The 23,959-nt window shown below is 42.6% G+C and overlaps 1 protein-coding gene across 10 annotated transcripts in view; it reads right to left on the bottom strand.

Annotated features, from left to right (window-relative positions):
• FGFR2 (fibroblast growth factor receptor 2) overlaps window positions 1-23,959 on the bottom strand; it is an 87,125-nt gene that overhangs the window by 27,049 nt on the left and 36,117 nt on the right. For 4 of the 10 annotated variants that reach the window (XM_061458587.1, XM_061458592.1, XM_061458595.1 and 1 more), the window contains 3 exons: window positions 5,627-5,817; window positions 4,645-4,792; window positions 568-770 (listed from right to left, as the gene is read on the bottom strand). In XM_061458587.1, coding sequence (XP_061314571.1) covers window positions 568-770; window positions 4,645-4,792; window positions 5,627-5,817 — 542 coding nt within the window. Of the gene's footprint in view, window positions 1-567; window positions 771-2,896; window positions 3,042-4,644; window positions 4,793-5,626; window positions 5,818-23,959 lie in introns of all 10 variants that reach the window. The other 6 variants (XM_061458589.1, XM_061458593.1, XM_061458596.1 and 3 more) reach the window with 3 other exon arrangements.

Genomic DNA, 23,959 nt, shown 5'->3' with positions numbered 1-23,959 from the left:
AAGAGCTGATGCAGTATCTCCACAATTCTTATTTTATTACAGTCTTTGTCTATTCTGGGGCTGTTTCTGGATGCTTGGCTACGAAATTCCCTACACCCAGTCTCCAAAATTCTTCCTGAAAAATACCTCTCTGTATCTGGTACCTCGTTACTACAATAATAGTCACCTTAGAAACATTATAAATACACAATTAAATAGGATTCTGTTCCAAAGTCCATTAAGTCAGTAAAATTTTTTCCATTGACTTCAATGAGCTGTGGGATCAGGCCCTGAAATACTTTAAATACATTTTTTCCATCTATAGCCTGTGAATACAGAACATATTCCATTTTTTTCATTCCTCCTCTAACATCCCTGCCCCGATTCCCTTGCCCTGAGACACACATTGCTGTGTTAAGATGTACTTTCTTCCCATGCCAGCCTCCAAGGTGCCAGACGAAATCCCATCCTCACTGCAACTTGGTGTGATGTTTCTTTATTCCCCGTTCCAAAGCTTTTCACTCAAAGCTAAGGATGTGCTGGCTTAGTTGTTTGGTAAAAGGTTTTTTGAACTCTTTATCTACTTTCTGTTACCTGTCTGCGCAGAGGGATTCGCTTTGTCAGCTTATGGACAGCGGGCTGGCTGCTGAAATCAGGCTTCTTGGTGGTGTTCTTCATGCGGCACAGGATGACCGTCAGCACCATGCAGGCAATTAAGAAGACCCCTATGCAGTAAATTGCTATTTCCAGGTAGTCTGGGGATGTCGGGTATTCCTTTTCTTTTTCAGGAGCTGGATTGGAAGGTTTTAGGAGGGAACAATCACGCCACAGAGTTAGCAGATGGTAACAAAGACAGTTCAACACAGTGCTTGGAACAACCTGACATGGTAAAATACCAGCGATTCTTGCAGTGACTGTGTGACATACAGAATGTTATGCATGTTTAGGCCATCTTGCAGTCTCAGAGCAAGTCCTCTTTTACTGCTTTGAATTCTCAGTTTGCCATTCAGCATGAGCTTGTGCATGTATCTATACACATACAGGCATATACATGTGTCTGCCTAGAAAGGTAGATGCATATGCATTGAAAAAGTGGATGATTGAGCATAATTTTAGGGGAGAATCAAAAAATGGAGTGCTCAAACTAGGCTCAGGTTCATTTTGTGGCTCAAGTCAAACTTCAAAAGCCCTGTAGTTAATTTTAATCACGTAAAGACACATCTAAGGGTAAAATATTGAATTACTTAGCCTAAAACAGTCTAAATGTGCAAACAGACATTTGGGCTGGAGTCTGCATTGCCTGTTTATCCAAAGTTTTCAGTGGGAATCTCAAAACACGGAGGGAAGGCAGGATGAATCATGCCTCATCATGCTTCTAAACTCAGGTTAGGAGTTTCAGGGGGGGTTTCAAAGACCTGGCTGCTGCATTATACTGGATGCCTGCCTCCCCTGAGGTTCTTTGAAGAGCCCAGTGTGAGATTAAGAAGCATAAGGCAAGTGGAAGCTGAATTGCTACCAATACATTAATTAATGAGTCCTGCATGAGGACTGCATATTTCAAGTAACCTCATCAGTGGTTACAACCCTATGAGATTAGATTTTGGTGGGAGTGGTTCTACATGGCTGTTACTCTGATTGAAAGTATTTTGAAATTATCTTCAAGGCAGTTATATGTGCAAACACTGTCGTTAATCCCTTATCTGGGATTCAACCCCCCAGATAAATGGCATTCCACAGCAATCAGCGGTCACTCCGCAAGCAAGGCACGTTTCAAGCTGAGATTTTCTTGGGCCCCATTCTAAGCTCATAAAAATATCTCATCCCCAAAAATGGGTTAAAAAAATACATTTCAAGCACTCGCAAAATGCAAACACTGCAGAAGCAAGCTCTACACAAGTACTGCTTTGCCTGCTCGGTGACAGGCCATGCAGGCTCGGTGTTCACATCCGAGTGAGATGCAATAGAGTTGCCTTGTTCAGTATATTTTGATAACGGGTAAGAAATCTGCAGCAAATGGGAACATTTCACTCCCATAATATGAACCTCAGCCATATGCACATGCAGGTTTTGTACCTTTTACTTAGGATTAACGATTAATAAATGGTAAGCACAAGATGACCCAGCAAACCTCAGGTGGTTCATGTTCTTTTTTCAAAGGACCTCCTAAGGCAGCTGCCAACAGTTATAAACGAGAAGATTTGACTAGTGTCAAAACCAACTACAGTTACATCTTTAACAGCTGATAACAATTTTCAGGCAATAAAGCACATTGATGTTTGTTTCTTTTAAGGACAGAAACACCATCAACCCCAAAACAGCAAGACATGCTTTGCAGTAAAAGCAAACGACTACTTGTTTTCTTAGAGCATGCAATGTTTAAAGATGCACGGAGCCGATTCCCAAGATATGGAAGACACTGCTTCTGTACACAATCCATTGGCATTAAAATCAGAATTTGGATGATAGGTGAAATTGAATTGAAATACACTGAATAGCTCAGGTATTTTAATGAACCAGTACGTAACTGTGGCCAAATTAGTCCCAAAGCTTCAAAGGAAGCTTTGACTTTCATCCTCTTGAAAAAAGTTTACAATGATTAATGTGCTGATTTTCAGTCATCTCACTGAAGTGCTAAGGAAAGGCAGCTCCTCAGCATTTCAGATAATCATTTAACAGATGTAAAAATATTTCAATTCAGTGCAAACGCCGTTCCCCCAACCCTTTTATTTTGTTGCCGTTGATAGGTTTTTGGAGTTGCAAATGTGTGACAAAACAATTCACTGGCTTGAGACAACTGCGTTTAAATAAAAATCATTGTAAAGTTCCATTTCCGAGACAGAAGCCGTGCCTAATTCTGCAGCAATCAACAAGGGGAAAAACAAAAGAGGAAAAACCACAGAAAGAGAGCAGTGTATACCTGGCAGAACTGTCAACCATGCAGTGTGAAAGGATATCCCAATAGAATTACCCGCCAAGCATGTATACTCCCCAGCATCCTCAAAAGTTACATTCCGTATATAGAGAACCTCAATTTCTTTGTCCGTGGTGTTAACACCGGCAGCCTAAAAAAAAACAAGAGAGGGAAGCAAGAGAAAAAGCTAGACATTGAAAGAATTCTTGTGGATAGGGAGATGGAGCCACAGGGCTTTGTAAAGGTAGAGATGCAGAGATGCAAAGCTCCTTCCCCATCCACAATCCCTCATCCAAAAGGCGTTTACCAACAGGTCCCAGCTCACCTCAGAAAGTAATCGACACCCTTCACCAGACCTAAACTCACCACCTAAACATGCATGCAATCAAATGACATGGAAAAATTCACCCACAAAGCTTTTTTTTTTATTATTCTTCTTTTATAATAAAAGAAAGTTGAAAGACAAAGAGAAAACAAAGTAGGACAGAACGCAGGATCCTTCACATGTAGTTACCTGTTCCAGAGGAAAGAATTTACTATAAAAATATAGTCTGAAAGGATTAAAAGAAAGGCAAATTCTGCTTGAAAAGACACAACTTAGTAGCTGTCTTAAGCAGCGCATGGCCCTTGCATCATCCACTGCACTTCACATAAACATGCTACATTGTGCAGTGTTGCCAAATGTTGTTTTAATACAAGTCTGGTAATATCTGGTGGTTTGCTTAGAAGTACAGTGGAAGGTATCTCAGCTCTTGTTCAAACAAAAGATCAGTTGTGACTCTCAAATGGAGAGAAAAACTGGACCTTACAAAGGTTCCAGAACCAGGAAATGGAAATCCTAGAATGGTTTGGGTTGAAAGGGACCTTAAAGGTCATTGAGTTCCAACCCCCTGCCATAGGCAGGGACACCTTCCACTAGATCTAAATCTTAAAGATGGAAAAATAAATTCTGGAAGTTGGAGGTTTTTTTAACAGGTTTCCTTCCAGACTTGTTAAATCTCTGCCTTGACAAGTCATTATGCACCAAACCAATCTGTGTATCAGTGATTATCCAAACTCATACAGACAGAGTAAATCTTAGACAGCTTCCCAGCTGCCCAAAGATGGGCTCAGCAAGACATCAAGGTCTCTGTGATGGAGATTTAGAGAAATTGTTTGTTACTCTTTGTCTCTGTTCCATTCAAAGACATTACTTTGAAATACAGGATGAGGGAATAAACACATTTTTACCAGACCATTTTAAAGTAAAGGTAGTTCTGAGTTGTAGTCGCATTATTGGTGGGTTATTATGCAGTTAATAATGTGTGAATAACAACTGGGAAACCCTCCCACCCTGTGCATTCACAGGTGATGTGGGAAGTTAGAAGTGATTAAATTGACCTAATTTGTGCTTCAATGGGTACTTTATGAACACTTCATATATATATATGTATATATATATGGAAATATATATAGGTCATAATTACTTTATTCAATGAGTACCCTGTACGTGAACTGCAAAGTATGCAGAATCAACAACAAAAGTGACATAAACACACAGACACGAGAGAGAATGAAGAAACCAGTGGTTATGGTACACACAGAATATTGTGGGAATTTTTCCATGGCTGCTGGTGTAATACCAGTTGCATCACCAAAGGAGGATTACACATATACCACAAGGCCAAAGAGTTATCCTACAAGCTGCCTGCAGTCTCCCAAAGCACCATTTTTTCCAGCTTCTACATCCAGCTTGCTTTAAAAAACATTGTTACCTTGTAAACTTGGCAGAACTGAGAGCCAGGCAGACTGGTTGGCCTCCCCTATATAATTGGAGACCTTACAAATATATTCTCCAGCGTCCGCCTCTGTCACATTGTACAGTGTCAGCACTTCAGCATTGGAACTATTTATCCCCGAATGCTAGAATAGACCAATAACACAGGAGAACAATGTCACTGCTGCCCAAAACGGACACCAATCTATGGTCCCACCACCAACACGTCATAAGAATATGCCTTCCGCTTCACACAGAGTCAAAACATTGAAGGTTTGGGGGTTGTTTGGGGGTTTTGTTGGGCTTTTTGGGGGGGGGGGGGTAAATCAAAAGCATCACACGAGGAGCTAGAAAACAGCGGTGAGGGGGGAAAAGGACCTGGGCTGTTACACTGGCTGCATAGAACAAGATGGTACAGAGCTGGCTGCCCTGCCTGCCAATGTGCTGAGTTTTGGCAATGCTACCCAGCTCAAAAACTCTGGAGTTTCCCTGGTCAGGCTTGCTCAGAACCCCACCACTGATACACCGGCAAAAAATGGACATCTCTGCAGGCTCAGCATCCAGAAAACCCAACCCTGCCAACAAGCTTTTACAGCAGGTGTCACGTTAGTTTGAAATAGAGGCTGAAGAAACGTGAAAGAAATGGAGTCGATTGTCCCAGGGATGTTTTGGATGAGTTCTACCCATACATAAATGTCAATGGTGGTCTTAAGAGGGTTTTCGTTTTTTTCTGAATAAGTCACGCCTGAAACATTCAGAGATAAAGGACTTCACAGAAGCAAAAAAGAGCAAAACAGCGTCTATAAACTGTATAATTAACATTTAGACAATCAAATGCTTATCTAAGTCATTATTTCACTTCTAACACAAACAATTCCTCTTCCACAAGAAGTTCCCATCTCAAAACTCCTGGATTTACACCAAGTACATTCGATGCTTTAAAGGGGTCGTCACCATCTCCAGCATCTGTAAAGCCTCACCTTCAGAACCTGAAGATACGGCAGTCCATCTGGCCCGTATTTACTGCCATTCTTCTCGACGTGTTTTATCCACTGAATGTGAGGCTGGGCATCACTGTAGACTTTGCAGACAAACTCCACGTCCCCTCCGACGACTGCAGAGGCGTTGGCTGGGAGGCCAGCTTGGAGGATGGGCCTGTGCGGTGACCGCTCTGTTCGGGTGGGGAGAGGCAGCGAGGAGGAGGGAGAGGGAGAGAAATAAAGATGCATAAATAAGCAGAGCTGCCAAGAAAACTGTAAGTGAACTCGAGCCAAACAGCCCTGTAAGCCTGTTGGCTGACTCCTCCGAAATAACGCTGCGGCCAAAACCTATAACAAAAACTGCAGTTCAAAGGAGATGACTTGAGCACTACACTTGTAACAGAAAGAACAGCTATTCGAGGGGAGGGGAGAAATTGTGCTTAGAAACTTTAAGCATTTTTCATAGCTCAGTGCAGAAAGAATTAAGTAAAATTTTTTTTTTTTTTGTTGTTTGCTTGGGTATTATAAGTACCTCTGAATTTTAAAACATTTTGATTGAACTAAAACTCTACAAATTAAGAAGCAAAATTATTGATTCATTTTAAAACCTGATTATGTGATGATTGAATGAGAAGTCCTCAAGATGACAGTCCTGGTTACCAAACTGCTTTATTATCCAGTGAGCAGGACAGATAATGCCACTCTACCCAGAAAACAACGAAAGGGAACTTCCCAAAACTAGTAGAAGCCTCAGCACTGAAAGTCCTCAAGCAGGATGCACACACCAAGCACCTAGACTATTGAAAATGCTGTGACCAGTGCTATCACAATAGCTGCTCTCTGCTTTACCAACACAGCAACAGAAATACCAGTTTGTTCTTATTCTGATCAGGACACAGGGAAACACAGAGTCCTCTGGAAAACTGCAGCATATTCAGTGTGAGCTGATAGAGCTTTGGATCCATGGACTTGCTTCAGCATTTATCAAACGTTCTTGGACAACCTTACATCACTAAACATACCGAGCGTACCCTGTATCACCTGGGTACCCACAGAACCAGTGAAGCCAGCATTACCAGCCCAATTTTGTGGATGCGATATTCATAGTCATTGGGGAAATCATCACATTTTCATCACCCCCATTAAGCCTGATCTAACCACCTAAAATCTTCTGGGTGGTGGGCAGTGCAGGAGCCAGCTCCCCATCATCAGGGCCATCAACGGCCTTTTTGTGCCAGGCAAGGCAAATGGACAAAGCATAAAGGCTTTTTGTTATGTGATGCTTGAAGGAAAAGTCCTCAAAACAGCACCCTGCCTACCAAATTGCTTTGAATTCAGTGAGTGGGATGGACAATGTCACTCTTCCCAGAAAACCCTCAGAAAGATGCAGTCTCACTAGCCTAGCAGGGAACTCTCCACCTTCTTAGATTAGACTGAGATGAGCTCTTAGGCAGATGTTCTTCCCTGTGAGGGTGCTGAGGCGCTGGCACAGGGTGCCCAGAGAAGCTGTGGCTGCCCCATCCCTGGCAGTGTTCAAGGCCAGGTTGGACACAGGGGCTTGGAGCAAGCTGCTCTAGTGGAAGGTGTCCCTGCCCGTGGCAGGGGTTGGAACTGGATGAGCTTTAAGGTTCCTTCCTTCCAACTCTGTGGTCAGAGTTGGGCAGATGCTGATTGTAAACATCTCCTAAGAGGGACCAGAAGCCATTGCATCTGCCACAGACACATCTCTGTTTCCAGCCATAAGGCAGATCTACTAATGCAGTTTTCTCTGATTTGTAGTTGGTCATTTGGTGTGTTAAGGTGGGAGATCTTCACATTGCAACTAGGTGAGCTTTAAGCTCCCTTCCAACCCAAATCATTCCAGGATTCTTCCTGCAAGCCCAGCGCTGTCCATTTCATTTTATAAGAACGTAAAGTTAATACAGACCTATTTATACTTTCAACCTATGAATTAGAAGTGAAACACCCACTGCCCACCCTGAGCTGTCCTTTCCCCCCTGCTCCAGGAATTCTTTCAAAGATAAGTTAAGGAGCAGTGGACCTCAGTATTTATTTTTAGAGGCTGTATGCTGTAAAACCTTTGAACGTTACGAGCCAAATCAACAGAATTTCAAACCAAGCATTCCTTTTTAAACATACTGGTTTCCAATAAACTGTTTCACAAGCAAACATTGCGAGTATAATAGCAAATAATGATGCCCATGGAACAATGGGATCTTTTATACAGCCCAGTATATTTGGCGTGCAGCAAACATCTACTGGGAATTTACTCAGTGAGGCTACGCTGGCAGCATGCTACAAAGCAGCAGTCTTATTTTACTTGTGGCAAAAGTGCATTTGTTGTTGCAGTTATTAAATTATTCCAAGGCTCTGTGTGTCATTTTCTAAGATCTAGGAACAAAGATCTATTTTTTAATTTGCAAATTACAGTAGAACACATAAATTACTATTTTACAGTTCTGGGGAGAACTTGTAGTTTCTCACCTTAAACTAAATAAGCTTTAATTCCATCTCTCTCGCTCCTTCATTTGGGTACAAAAACAGCAAGCAAAAAAATCTCTCTTTAATAGAAACCTTACACCATCTTCCAAAACTTATTACAGCTGCCTTCAGTATAAAATGAAACCTTAGAGAATGTTATTTAAAATGTTTTTTAGAAGTCAGTAGGCCTCATGTTTCATTTCTCCACATAAGGGTTTGATTTCCTTTGTGACCTTATTCTCTGCCCTTAAACAAACCAGAGAATGAGGCCTGAAACATCTTGGAAAAGTTCCTACTATGCCAGCATCAACACATGAAATGTGTTTAGTTTACCCCGATAGCCATCAATGATTTAATCTTTTATTGATGACTGTCAAACATTTCCTCTACCAGAAAAGAGGAGGCAAAGCAAAGAAGTAAAAGCAGAGTTCTTACGTTCTACGTCCCAAATTCCTTTAAAACACCTAAATAAAGTGTGTGCATATGTATAGGTGTGTATGTGTAGCCAGTTGTGAAATTTCTTCTTTTAGGGTAAGTGTGCTAAAAAGAAACTTTGGTTGCCCTCCAACATATGGGGCAATGATTGGTTTTTGTCGACTCCCCCACCTCATCAGAAAGGGATATTTCTATGCCCACACAGGCAAACAGCACAACATAACCATCGTGATGCAAATTCAGCAGGGTTTCATGACAAAGACAGCAAGAAACACTCAGTATTGGGGAAAATAACTAAATATGGAGAAACTCCACTAATTACAAATGACCAAGTATGATCCTATACAGTATCATTTCTTAGAAATAGCCATTTCAGGTTGTTACCCTGTCTTTCCTATTTCTCTGCAAACCACACGCATCTAAGGACTCTGCTTAAGCATAGGTGCTGTCAAAACCATATTCATAAATCTCACATCACTATTTAGCATTTAAAATACAAGCTGTACATGTGTAAGCAGATATCATCACTCAAACAACTGGCTACACAAATATTAGATGGAAACAGCGTGTTCTTTTCTACTAAAGACTAGCAAAGGAGTCTAAAAGGTTGGTGAAACTAATTTTATCATTAGCCCTAAAAAAAAACCCCTAATATTTCTAACCAGGATCACTGCTAAACGAGACATCTCTAGATACTTGACTCAGACAGAGTTTTCATACAAAACAAGTTAGCAACCCATCTCATGCCTCTGTAGCCTTACTGTTTTCAATATTCCTCTTGCTCATTGATACCAAATTGAATCAGAACCTCAAGAAATAAATCTTTGCTGCCTGTCCACTCTCACTGCAAACACACTTCAAAATCAAGTCAACAGCATATGCATATGGAAAATCACCCCACAGATGAGCTGCCTTTAAGCACACTAAACCATAAATGAAATAGAAATATTAGTTACCTAGTGAACTACATACAGATCTACAAGGTTTTTCATAGATAGGCCCTGCTTTCTCAAGCAGACCTTCCTGGTTCAACTGAAATGCCATAGATGTTTAAAAGCAAATGTAATGGGTGTTTAAAAGTGGTTAAAATTGAACAGTATTTTCTGTGTCATGATCCGAAATTGAGCCAAACTGATAATTACATATAAATTTCCATATGTTACATTTCATTTGTACTCTAATTCTTCCCACAGCCTAACTTTAAGAATGCTTTTTAGAGAGAAAGCATGCTTAATGCTGGTTCCCACCTTAAGAGATAAGACACCAGCTTGCTTTCTTCAACTTGAAGTTTAGATACAAAACCAACATCACCCCCATTTGAGGAGTCAGCTATCTGCAAAAGGCAGAGTGAAAATGATTGCTCACGTGAGGAATATCATACTCAAGGCCACAAGCAGCTAACTTTTACACCACTTTGGAAGTGCTCAGGGTGAGCAATTCTCCTTGCTTATCTATAGACAAACAGACTCGCTATCTGAAAAGATGACTGACAAAGATACCTGCTCAATGGCTTGAAAGAAACTGTCATTTAGCCGGTTAATGTTAAAACTTCAGAATACCTTCCTCCAAGAAAGAAAACTGCAAAGAATCCAGGAAAGTTGGAAAATTCCAAGTTTCCGCAAAACTGGCACGTTGAAGGAACTGCTCAAGCAGCACCCGGCCCTGCAGGACACCTGGAGGTAGCTGAGAGCCCAATCATGGAATCAGTGAATACCAGCTTGGAAAGGGCCTCAGGGATGATCTGGTCCAGCCTTTCTAGGGAAAGCATGATCAAAACTGGATGTCCCAGCACCCTGTCCAGCTGAATCTCAAGTGTCCAATGCTGGGAAATCCACCACTTTCCTGGGGAGATTATTGCAATGGCTGGTTGTTCTTGTGAAAAATTCTCCTCTTGTGTCCCATTGGAATCTCCCAGGAGTAACTTGTGCCCGTCACCCCTCATCTTTTCCATATGACTCCTTGTAAAAAGGGATTCTCCCCCCTTTTCATAGCCACTTTAAACACAGGAACATGGTGACAAGGTCTCTCCTGAGCCGCCTTTGCTCAAGGCTGGACAAACCCAGGCTCATCCTGCCACAGGTGATGGAAGGAGAAATGACTGGAAGAACCATCCTGGAAATGACAACCAGAGCCTGCACGCTTCCCAAGGAGTCCTATTGGCTCTTTAAGAAGTTTAAGTCCCTGGACAGGAGATTCCTACAAAAGGGCCTCATCTCTCTCCCATCCTTGGCTTTTTCTATCTCCTCCAAATCTTGCTGATAGCTGCAGCCAACATAGCAGGAAACCAAACAGGAGACCAAACAGTCATGATGCAAATGTATGAGGTGAAGACACTGGGGTGAAGAGGTGGGTGGTAGGAGCCAAACCCCCTGCTTCCACAGCCAACAGAACAAGAGGGATGCGATCCCACCACTCCAAGACCCAGTGTAGGGGATGCAGGGATGGAATAACTGCAGGAAGAGAGGCTGCTCGCCAAGCATGCTGGCAGAGGGAAGATGCAGGGCAGGATCTGCTTCTGCCAGAGGCCCAAGTAGAGCATATTGTGACTGAAAGAGTGTCTCTGCTGCTACTGGAGTGGCTTGGCAGGGAGAGAAGACAATAACCCCGGAAGGGCTGAGCTCTGGGGCCCATCCTGAAGCCAAGTCTCCTTAGCAACGTGGCTATGCCAGGGGCTGAGAAGAGCATTGGCAATTGTCTATCCAAGGCTCCTTGTCACCCCAGCACAGACAGTTCAGGACCTTTCATGGGAGCTAAAAGCCAGAACCAAAGCCCATTGAAGTCAGGGGGAAAACTCACATGGAATTCAATGGGCTTTGCATAAGGCATCCGATTCATTAAGAAAATAAATAAATAAATGAAAACTACTCTTATTTTCCCCCTTTTGATTTTGCTTGTTTCCTCTCCTTCCAAATGTGGGATTCGAGTGCGGGCTAGGAAAATAAAAGCTGAATAACAAATGCAAGACCAAACATGAGCTCTGGGGACAATGAAGAGATCCTCAGTTAATGGGAGGGAGAGGAAGGAAAGGGATGGGGAAAAAGTTATCCAATTCTTCTCCACAGTTTATAATGAGACACATTTATCAGAGTCTTTAATACCAGTTTTGAAATGTTACTGACTCCAAAGGAGTCGTCTTGACGGCTGCCACTGTGAAGCTACAGAGGGGTTCCCTCAAACGATGCCTCTCAGTGCACCAGCAACACTTCTGGATCGATAGCCCCTGGCAGAGGTTCTGTGTAACCAGACATCAGCAAATGAAAAATGAAGCAGCCCCAGCTGTCTCTCAGCTTAAATGAAAACACAGACCTGCCATGCCCTCGTCTTCATTTGCCCTGGTCAGCACAGCATGCTCGGCTCTACTTGCTTATTTTGCTCAAGAAGCCTTCAAGCAGCCGCCTGGACCCCATTCAATGAAAACACTGCCCATTCCCAACCACCTTCCTTCCGATCGTGCAACATCTGTTGCTTTGGAAAATGCTAATTATCCAGTAAATTATGGGTCTCAAAAGTATCCTACAGTGATTTAGGCCAGATTGCAATCACAGCCTCTTGCCTTGGCTTAGCCTCTCAAGCTTGCAAGATTGACTCTTCAGCCTTCAAAAAAATATATGTATATATATTTCTATTTATAAAAATCAAATCACAGACTTTTCATCATATACTCAGACTGAAATATTTCTCCTATGTTTTGCCTTCACCCACACTCTCCCGCTAGTTCCACTGAGTCATATACCTAACATGGGGGCTCCCAGAAGGCCACTGAGGCTTGGGAGCAGCCCTGATGATGGGGGAACATGCTGCTACATGGCTCTGTCTCTGAATTAACTGCGTGTGTCCTCTTCTATCCAACAATGCAACATGTCAGGGGATGCCCTTGGCAGATACTTTAGAGACGTATCTACCTGATATCCCTTGTGCCACGAAATGACCCACAGACGAGCCCCATCTCCAGGACACCCAGAACCCCTTCTTCATGCCTTCTTCCAAATGATACCCAAGGGACTATCCAAACTGCCCCAGTAGAAAATGCAGTTATATGGTAACTTCTCAGGTGCCTTAACCACTGCTTGGAGTTGACAGGAAGGTAAAACCTCTCAGGTACGGCTCCAGCTTCCCACAGGTCACGCACCCTGTGCCACCTCAAAGCTGAAATACCATTTCTTCTCAGAAGAGGCACTAATGACCACTTCTGCCACAGTTTGAGAACAACTCTCTACCTGTGCAAACCAGTGTCTCTATATTCAAATTCTGGCATCTCTATTGAGACTGTACATATTCATACTGTTATTACGGGCTCTCATGATGGGTTTTGGTGGTGTGATACCTACTGTTGGGTGAGGGCATTTACTAACACCACTGCGCCAACTGCAGCCCCTATTACATCACTATCTATTGGGGTAAATATCAACCATTAAAGGAAATATTTAATTTTTAGCAATACTTCACCATTCAGTGAGGGGAGTCCTATCAAGTTTCTACCCTGCCCCAGCTGGCAGCAAAGGAACCGGTTTGCAAGGATCGCTGTCCCTCATGAAACATCCCACCGCCATGCGCTGCAAACCTGGCCTCAGTTCACAAGCACTCCGAGGCTGGATTAATTATAGAGTTCTCGTGAGGAGAGCTCCAGGAGCAGCCAAGGCACATGAGGAATTGCAACTCGATTTCTTTATAAATCCAGCATTATCCAAGTTCGTACAAAGGACCCGATTTGAAACCACACTTGCTCTCCATAGGTCCAGGTGGAGTGGCATAGGAGGGGTCGAACCAGACAGATGTCGGAGTCCCCACAGGAATTTCCTCCTCGAGGTAGCTTTCTACGCAAGGGCCAAACCAAACCTTCCCTTCCTTTCTCCAGCAATAAGCAATTGCTGGTGAGGTGCTGGAAGGAAAACATAGAAACTCCACTAATTATTCCATGGTATGGAGGAGCAAGATTGAGTGCTGGCTGTGCTTTCAAACGACCAGGAACAATGGAGCAGGTGTAGGCAAATGCCTCTACTAATTAACACCATACAGTACATACACATGAGCCAGGGGCTGAGCAGCTTCTAAGCAGCTGCACATCAGTTTGGTTTCCTCTCTGCATAGTATGAAGCACTGCATGTTGTTTATGGCCAACTCAGGAGTGCTGCAGAACTGTCATGTTCCATTTCAATGTGCATACATACACACCCCTCAAACCATCTCTTCCTAGGTAATCCATGCACGCTAAGGTAGCATCCACAGCAAGTTAGGGACAATGCTCTCTTCCCATACTCTGCAAAATCAGACGTTTTAAGGCTACAAGGAATAACAAATCATTGTCATTAAACGCTAAGAGATAAAGTGTGCTGGTGTCCATCCCTGGCAAGAGTACTTGATGAAGAGCAGGAGCTTTTCAGGCAGACTAGTGAATAGCTTATGGATCAGACCAGTATCATCAGTGCTGATGAAATCATGCCTTACAAATTTTGGCATCTTTTATCAGGACGTATTAGCCAACAAATGTTCATCTAGTCAATGTTCCTGTACAGCAGGAGTCTCCATGTACAGCATTTCCTGTCAGCCCAATACTACTTGAAGAAGTCTTCTCAGTGGCCAAGAGCTCAAAGGGGTATCACTGGCCCTTATGGGTGAACATGGTGAGGCCTGGAGCAGCACAGTGATCTGCTCAAGCAGATGGGACTGAGGGGCTAACCTCCATAACCACTTTCTGAGCTCCCTTTGTCCTCACATTTAGAAGCCTTTTATGTAAACTGGAGGTATTTCTTTCTACTGCTGTGTCAGACACTTCACCATTCATAACTGTTGGGCCCAAACCTCCATCCCTGCTTTGGTTTGTGGACCAGTATCAACAGTCAGCATAAAGTGAGACAGCAGGGAATCAGACTCCATATATTCCCTGCTGTCAGTGAATACTTTCTCATACAATTAAACATTTGAAGACTATTAAAGCATTCTAGTTCTAAAGAGTGAAGACTGTCACAGACAACAGGAGCAGACCCATTTGCTACCCAGAGCAAAGTCTTTGCCACCCCATCCAAATTCCTTGTGCCACTCAAGCTCTCCTACTTTCCAAAGCCACCTAAGGAAAAGGAAGTGCCTTTTAAAACCTTTACAGAAACTAATCAGGTGCATTCTAACTCTTTGTCCTTGGTTTCACCACCTTCACCTCCAATTTGAAGTAATGGCACTGCTGCTCCAGCAGGCAAAGCTCCCACTGATGTTATCCCATCTGTCTCTTTGGATAGCTCTATGGCATGGCTTCAGCTTGGTACCCTATGTGCATCTTAGCTAAAATCCATCTTTGCTTAACACTTTTACAGCACAAGTTCATCTGCACACCTCTTTCTCATATGGCAGCAAGCCAGGGAAAAGAAAGCAAGCCAGACTGACTTATCTGGCTTGATACGAAGTCCACTGATGTCAGTGAAAACAGTAGGGGAGAAAAGAATCACAATCAGAACTAGTTAAAAGCTGTCCTTTCAAATCACATGTACACCCAGCAAGCCCAGGGCTAAGGCAGGCAACATGAACACTCTTGTTTTACAACACGAAATTATCAACAGGGTTTTAAGAGCAGTTTGTCCATAGAGCAAAGCCCTTTTGTCAGGGGAGCACCGCGTGGGTTTCATCAGCCCCACGGAGCAAAAAAAGCCATAGCAGCAAGAGACGTTGCTCCAACACTAACCTCGGAGTTCACTTGCAGTATCCCTCACACAGTGCATGCTTAAGCAAAAGCTTCACATGTCTGAACAAAGGAAGGAGAGGCCTCACTTTGGTGTGAAAAAAACATGGGAAATAGAACAATGAGGAGCTGAAATTACCATTGGAATTCTTTTCAGTGCACCCTAAAACAAAAAGGCTACAAGAGAATGTGAAAAACAGCTTGTGGCTTCTCACAGACAAGTGGTCAAATTGTTTTGTTCTGGTGGTTTCCAGGGACTGCATTGTTTTTTACAGACAGAGGTATCTTCCTTTGTACTGTGCACAGCTCCCAGCACTCAGCTGCGTGAGAATAACCAGAGATAACGCTGGGGTCCAGCACCATTGGACTGGGCTCTCCAGTAGGCTCTGCCAAAGATTTACTGTACGCCTGGCAAATAGCATCTCTCCCATAGTGATGATGCTCTCTCCCGGCTGCAGTGGGTTTAACTAACCAGTACACCCAGTGATGCCACAAAGCACACAGTGGGAGTTATTATTGCTGTTGCTGTTGTGACCTGACTGCATATTTTGCATCCTCCATGTTTCCTTTCCTGCAAACAGCTCTGCCTTTAAAGTGAAATGGAAAAGACTGTGAAAAGACTGTGTAAACCTTTAAAAGCTCTGACACTTGCACACTTCTCCCCCTTTTCTTATACATAGGCTCTACTGAGCAAAACAGGCAAGAAGTTATGGGAAGCACAGTGGTATTCTCCCTCCTCTCCCTGCTAGACATAGCCAACCAGTGGCTGACTGTCCACATACCTGGTGTGCAGGCTCTCAGAACAGGAGAAGCTCCAGCACCCAGAGTTTCAGTGCTCTGTGCTGGACCATCCTGACTCAGCCTCAAGACACTCGGCCTTTACCTTCTTTAGTGATGAAGTTTGCTATCATGTGGTCCCACGTCAAGAGAGAGGAGATGTCCCTCACTTCTACAACACAGTATCCATAACCTGCTCTAAACGTTGGAGCAGATGCTGAAGACTGCTCTTGAGAGGCCCTGATTATACACATTTGTCATTATATTTCTATTAAATCAAGTAAACCTAGGTAAAGTTTGCCAGATGCAATAGGTTTCATACCAAGTACTTAGGCTGGCCATGCTTGGACACAAGCTTTGTGCTCCAAACCAAGAAAGCTGTTCTCTGTTACTTTCTACAATTCTTGACCTCCCTTCTTATCCTGGTTTTGGCTTGGATAGAATTAATTTGCTCCCTAGCAGCTGGTACAGTGTCATGTTTTGGATTTAGGATGAGAATAACGTTGATAACACACTGATGTGTTAGTTGTTACTAAGCAGTGCTTACACCAAGCCAAGGAGTTTTTTCAGCTTCTCACACCACCCCACCAGTGAGTAGACCAGGGGTGCACAAGAAGCCAGGAGGAGACACAGCTGACCAAAGGGATATTCCATATGATGTGGCATCACGGTCAGTATATAAATCAGGAAGTGGCTCCGGAACTGGCTGGGCATTGGTCAGCTGGTGGTGAGCAATTGCTTTACATTTGCAACACTTCATTTTTCTTGGGGTTTATTTCTCTCTTTGTTGTTTCCCTTTTCATTAAAATTGTTATTATTATTCTAATTATTATTATTTTTTTTTATGTCAACTATTAAACTGTCTTTATCTCACCCACGACGTTTCTCACTTTTACCCTTCCAATTCTCTCCCCCACCCCACCAGGGCAGTGAGTGAGCAGCTGGGTGGTTCTTAGCTGTTGGCTGGGATTAAACCACAACTCTTCTGCACCCACATTTTCCTGCCTTTCAGCATACAATCTGGACGACCACCTACATGAAGCCAAGAGCCAGAAGCACCATCACCAGCCTCTGGCTGAGCAGTGGGTGTCGGAACTGCTTTCTGAGAAGATTCCACTGAAGTTAAGGGGGAAGGAAGGAAACATCATTTGTTGTAATATTCATTCAAACGTAGACACGGGTGGGTTTCACAGAACACTCTAGACAGTGCACGAGCACAGATATCAGAGGAAAAGTACCTTTGAGACCAACTGCTACAATGAAATTATGGTGCTCAGTAGGGCATATAATCCAGTCTAACAGCAGAAACAATGCTGCAGATACAAACACTAACCAACGAAAGTATATGCACTTGTAAACGCAGAATACACAGCTTAAGAGCAACTGTTTTGACCACCTCATTTGTGACGGTGCTTACAAAGCCCTAAAAGGATATATAACTTTAGACTTTCACAAGCGTTGCAAAAATGGTAAAGACTAACTGTACTCCAACCAATGCACTGCCATGCTGAGTTCTTAACTCCACTCAGGATCTGACAGCATCAGTTTTACTTTCATGAACAGTTAAAGATTTCACCATGTTCATGCAACCTTCTAAAGAGAAACAGGAAAAAAATAATCTCAGTTCAATATTCAAAAGCGCTTAACAAGCTATCTTGTATGACCCCTTTAGGCACTGGAAGCTGCTATAAGGTCTTCCCTGCACCTTCTCCATGCTGAATAAGCCCAGCTCTCTCAGCCTGTCTTCATAGGAGAGGTTCCACCCTCCTGATAATCTTTATGGCCCTCCTCTGATCTTTTGTCCTCTTACCTATCTCACCTTGACACCATCCCTCAAGGGTTCTTCCTCTGCTACATTGAAAATCTCTGCAAAGACTCCCTACAGCCTTTCAGTCCTGTATATTCCCAATCCTGTCTCTTGCCAGTCTCAGCCATGCAACAACCCCTGATGGCTTCTGCTAAGCGTCGCCTCCATCTACTTCCAGCTTTGCTACGTTGTTCTTAATCCTAGTCAATCCCAAAACCACCAGTGTGGTGGTCGGTTGGGATTCATCTTTCCCAGTGCAGGCCAGATATCCCACTACAGCCATGGGGCTGTCCCTCCTCTGCATTTCCTCCCACCCTCACAGACAACACGAAGAAATGAAGGTGCAAACTCCTCATTAATAAGGCAGGCACGATCAATAGCCTTGTTTTTGCCTTTAATATGGCCAATTCATCCAGTCTGTATCACAGCTCACTTATGACTTTTCTATAGTTGTGACAGCACTTTTTAAGAGGATGTAACTTTACCAATTTACTGCCAATTACACTCATTTCTTTCAGTAATAAGTTTGTTAGAAAAGACTGGATCAGACCAAAAAGCCTCTCTTATTAGGCACAGACGTGGCTTTCGACACATGCCAATTGCACATTTGACAAGACAACAGTCTTGTTAGCATCTTCAGACAACTCCTGCAAATTCCTACTTGCATTTCCACAAGTAGGATACTGCGTGAATTAGAAGGCACGATTAAAAATGATAATAACAGAGCTGAAACAATATCCTGTTCATCATTCATCAAAAGAAAGAGAAATACCTGCCTTGGGGCTGTAATAAGAAAGTGGGACAGGGAGACCAGTCCTCCCCCAGCAGACTCTGCAGGAAGCATTCCAAACATGACAAATTCACTGCTCACTCAGTAGATGAAGTAATGACACTAGTATTTGTCCATAAAACATAATTTAGCCAGACTACTCCAATGAAATCAGAAGCTTTAACGCTGTAAAACCAGGGGGTTGGAATATTTTTACCTTATAAAGAAAGGGGAGGGGGAAAACGTACGCTTGCCTTTTCCCTTAGCTGAACCATCACACTGTGGTCTTTGTTTTCAGGAGCAAACCGCACAGCCTCCAGCACTAAACAATCTGTGTAATTTCTTCTCAGGTGCACACACCTTGCCAAAAGCCTAGTGCCAGGTGTAAAGTCCACACTTGGGCTTATCAGTACATTAAATAAAGTCTTCTTCCCTCTCGGCCTAACCAAACCCCTGAGGGCAAGCATCAGTACAGATTCCTTCACGCTTTCAGCCCCTGTCTCATCATGTCCCTTGCCGCAAGCACCTGGGTGAAGACATCAAGCCAAAGCTTGTCCATGTAAAGAGGTAGTCAACAACTACAAGCACATCTGCCAGAAATACAAGTTTAGGCTTGGTTGTAATACCTACGCTTCAGTCCTGCCAGACATCAGTGATGCAACGTCCAAGGCATGTATTTAGTTGATGTCAGTTCCTTTTTCACAGTAACCTGAATCCTAAATATAATTCTTTGGAAATTAAGGGACATACTATAGCTCAGTCAAGCTACTTCTGAGCTTTGTTTTGACAAAACAAGCCTTGGCACAAAGCAAATAACAATGCATATGTTTTTATGAATCCGGGAATGACAAAATGGAAACATGTCTTTAACAGAAAAATATGTGTCCGTGCCATGTTCGCAGCTAGAGACTGAGAGCACATGAGAAGCCAAAAATAAAACTGAGTAGAAACAAAGGCAAAGTTCTTTCTTCTGCCTAAACTAAGGGAAATATAAACAGTGAACCACCAATAGCAAAAAAAGTTGATTCTGTTTTAATCAGATCTTTTTTAACAACATGCTGTAAAAAGCCAGAGTAAAATTCACGCCCCCCAGCCCTCTAAAACCTCCAGGAGTTCTGAATAAAAGCATTTTTCTGCACACCCGTCAGTAAAACCACTCATACATGAGATTTCTGGGGCACAAGCTTTAAACCGAGAGTCATTTAAAGTGCTCCCTGGATGAGAAGTAGTTCTCACACTGTTTTCATATGAAAATACGAATTACTGGTAAGGGACAACTGTGTGGCCACCTCTGGAGTTCACTCCTCAGTAACGAGAGCCAAAGGCAGTGCTATTAGGCAAATTAGAAACTGGCCAAAGCACAGCTAACCTGGCTGCAAACGGACCTTTCTAAAACTATATATTTGTGACATGTAATGTTCATTTTTATAGTAAACAGCAGTCTTCTTATACATTCTTGGAAGAGGTGTTGTGCTACGGCAGCTGCTTATGAAAGCTAACAAACTGGGTAGTGCCAAACACCACCTGAAACCAAACCATCTTTTGTTTCCCTGGATGATGACATTAAATAGGACAGAAATGGCTACCTGCACTAGGGCTGTTCAAAGGCTAATCTTTTTCTTTTGCTGTTAAAATATAAATTCAATTAGTTACTTCCATGCTTAAACAGAACTGCCGCTGCTGAAATTGTACTCTAGCGATAATTGCAATCCAAGAGTGATCTAATTATATACAAGTCTCAATGGCTGCATTCCCACGTTGCTTCCTCCAACCCGGATTCACTACAATACAACTCGTAAGTGAAAACCACATCGTTTTCATTCATTCTCCCTTAAGACTGCACGACTTTATATATGTTTAATGAGAAAGGAGTTAGTTGATTAGTAAGCTTACTATAAAAATGCAAGTTTCTACCTACTGTTAAATACAAAAGAATAAAAAGGCACTTCAGCTGATGGGCTAAACTGTGCAAGAGAAAGAACATTCTTTTAATTAAAGTCCTGGATTAGGATTCAAGTACCAGCTTTACTTTTTGGCTCTGCCACCAGCTTCCTGTGTGACCCAGGGCAAGAAATTTTATCGCTCCACAGCTCAGGTTTTCATCTATAAAATGGACAGTGACATTTCCTTCTCCCAGCCTCTCCACATTTCAGTTGTAAGCAATTACTGTGTATTGTCACGTTGCCTTGGACATTAAGTATTTGATAGTAATTGAAGCCTTTGGGTAGGACTCCAATAAGAAGCTAAAATCAACTCATCTCCTTTCTACAGGATCCTAACGTAAGCTTTGTATTGCCACCATTTGCCACTACTGCGTCTAACCCGTTTGTATCCCTGGGCAAAGTCTTGCAGTCAGCCTTCTTAAGTCCCTGTTTAGAAATGGAGGAGGAGAGACAAAAAGGCAGTGGATCGGGGTATCCCAAACATGTAAAGAATAACTTTGTCCAACACAGAATATCCTGGCCAACTCGAATGGACAATTCCCTGTTAATATTGTCAATGTGCACGAGTATCCCGTGCGATACAGAGAGGCTGCCAACAGCTTGCTGCTTTTTTCTTTGGTATTTTCTACTCCCATTGTAAAAAATGCAGCTCAGTGGTGTTGCCAGGTTTGTAAATTTGAATGAGACCATCTGAGCCCAGTTGACTATTTTAAGAGGGTTCTTGCAAGTAATTACAAGGTAAAAATGAGAATACTTCACACCTACATTCTGACTGAAAACTACTCAGCCCTGCTGGCTCCAGGTTTTTAATTGTCAGAAGAGTTCAAGGTTTGGAAAGTTATTGGCCTATTCCTAACCAGCATTGTGTCATTATTTGGCACGCTTTTTGCTGGGATACCTCCCAAATCTGTGACATAATCAGAGGGTTCTCTACATTACAGCATATAGTCAGATGCTCATGTTAGTGTAAGACGTTGCCATATTTAATACCATTTGCTATTACTTACACTTAATCAACTCTGGAACCAGTTAAACCATATAGGAAAAGCAATTTCAGAGGCTTTCAAATGACAGTTTTCCACACAGAACTTGCCTCAAAATTACAACCTGAAGTTTGTCAGATGCAGTCTACATACGCAATTGCCTCTAAACAAACATCCATAACTCTCCGCAACCCTGTGGGAACTGAAAATTTATATGAAAACAGAAAAAGAGACAAAATAAATTTCTGTAGAACTGTCTTAACTAGAAAAACTGTCAGAGTTTCCCCTTCTGGCCAGCCTTAATTTACTGCTTCAGCAGTTTTATGCCCAACCTCCATGATTATTACAAGCTTTCAGCCACACAGCAATGGCTGAGCTCTCTAGCATCAATCCCCCTTTCAGGTTAAAGCCCCAGTGCAGTATCTCTCAAGAGACTCACAGTGAATTGAGCATAGATATTTTAGTTTACACTCTTGAACTCATGAAATTAGATGCGAAAAGCATGTAAAATGATTACACAGAACTCCAAAATGCTGGTCATGACTTGCAAAAATCGCTTTTGGACTTCTGGTTTCATACCCCACAGGGTCTCAGCATCAGAAAATGCTGATTATTCCCCCAGGGGAAATCAAGGCTCCTTTGGGTGCCACCAGCCTGGTACCCAGCACCTCAAATCACTAGTCAGTTTTGAAAAACCCCATTATTTACTTTTCTGCCTCTCTATAGGAAAGGAACAGACATTTAAATAAATGACATAATCCTTATTACCATTCCATTCATTCATGCAGGTCCCTATAATTTACTGCCAGGAAAAATAAACTTCTGCATAATATTCCTCAATGTAAGACATTCAAAAGGCTCAAAGGGGGAGAGGAGGTGAGAGGGCTTCTGACAAATATTTGCTCAAGTGACCACATCATCCAGGAACACATTTGCTAGGAAAAAAACGGGTGAAGAGATTTATGGTCAGTGTAAAACATGCCAGATTGGAGCTGGGGCAGTAACGAGGAAAAGGAGCAGGGGACAGAGAAGGGAAGGGGAATTTTTAACCAGTTTCATTTCAGCAAGGAAAACTCCCAATATTGCAAGAGTGCCTTTTTCCTTCTAAGTCACCTCTTAAAAGAGAGTTTTAAGCAATTGAGTTAATCTACGTTTCCTAAAGGATTAAGAAAAATGAAACCCAAAACAACTCAAAAATGCCACAACTCATCATCATCTTATACACTTCCTGGGCCAGGCTTTAAGTCAAGTTTAAAGCAAGCTTGTGTGAGCAGCCCCTTGCCTCCAGCAAGGTGGTCAGCAGAGGACTGAGGCAACAGAACACAATTTACTACCACCTCTAACAGCCGTTGCTGCTGCACCCTCCATAAACTTTGTTTAAACAAGTGCTCAAACAAAATGGCTTTGCTTGGTTCACCTCAACAATACCCATAGTTCACTATGGATGACAAAAATGTTGCCAAGGCTATAAAAATCCTCATTGCTTTCAGTGTTGACTAGCTAAAACCAAGTGGGTGGTTCACAGACTGGCTTTGAAGGCTTAAATGTTTGAGGGCTGGTGGCAGAGCTCCAGTCTGATGGCATCACAAAGTTATCTTTTTCCTCCTGTGCTCCATGAAGAGGAGCAGATAAGCTCTCATGGTAATTCCATGGGGAATTCTCACTGGTAATTCCACGGGGATTTTTTCCTTTCTTGCTGCCTGAAAAGCTGGCACCTGCTTTATTTTGGATTTGGGGGTTCCTGCAGATTTGAGTGGTCTCAGACAAAATGAGACTCCACTTCTAAAAGTACTACTAGAAGGTCCCACAGTAACAACCAAACTGATTACTTTTGGACAGAGATGCCTTCAGAGTCAATAAAACTGCTCATACCCATCCAGGCTAAGCAGCAAGAGCAGGGGTGAATAGAAAGAGAACTAGATCCTAAGAGTTCAAGCCCTAATGTTACTAAGCACTTAAATAAATACGTGTAAGCCTTATTAAAGTCCACCAGGATTTTGGTATTATTAAGTTAACATTATTAAGCATGTGCTTGATAGTCCTGCTGAATCACAGCTTTGCTACTACTAAGAATTCACACAGTTGTTTATGATTTGTCCTCATGTAAAACACTTCTTCATTACTTTTGTCATCTGCATTTCAGGAACTGCTCAGAGCCTGCACAACAGGCTATGGTCAGATCTCTGTTATACTGCTGTGAGTGCAAAGCACCCTTCCTGAAGCTCCAGATCAGCATTAGCTTCACCAAAGTCAGTATCTATCTTCTCATTGTAAGAAAAATCATTTCAGCTCTAATCTAAAGGATCCCTTGACAATTTTCATAACTGCAGCTATTAAAATCTGTGTTGGACAATTGTACAAGTAGTAATCCAATTGTAACACTAATGATTAAAATTGCATCAGTATTTATTATTTGGTTGTCACGGTAAGCTTGTAGGTGGATCACACAAACAAGAATTCACTTGTACACA

This window comes from Pezoporus flaviventris, unplaced genomic scaffold (genome assembly GCF_033815535.1).
Source record: "Pezoporus flaviventris isolate CSIRO_AGI_PZ_B2104156 unplaced genomic scaffold, CSIRO_AGI_Pfla_v1 ptg000029l, whole genome shotgun sequence".
Taxonomy (NCBI): Eukaryota; Metazoa; Chordata; class Aves; order Psittaciformes; family Psittacidae; genus Pezoporus; species Pezoporus flaviventris.
The sequence above is the reverse complement of the archived record's forward strand: the minus strand, read 5'-3'. Positions and strand labels throughout refer to the sequence as shown.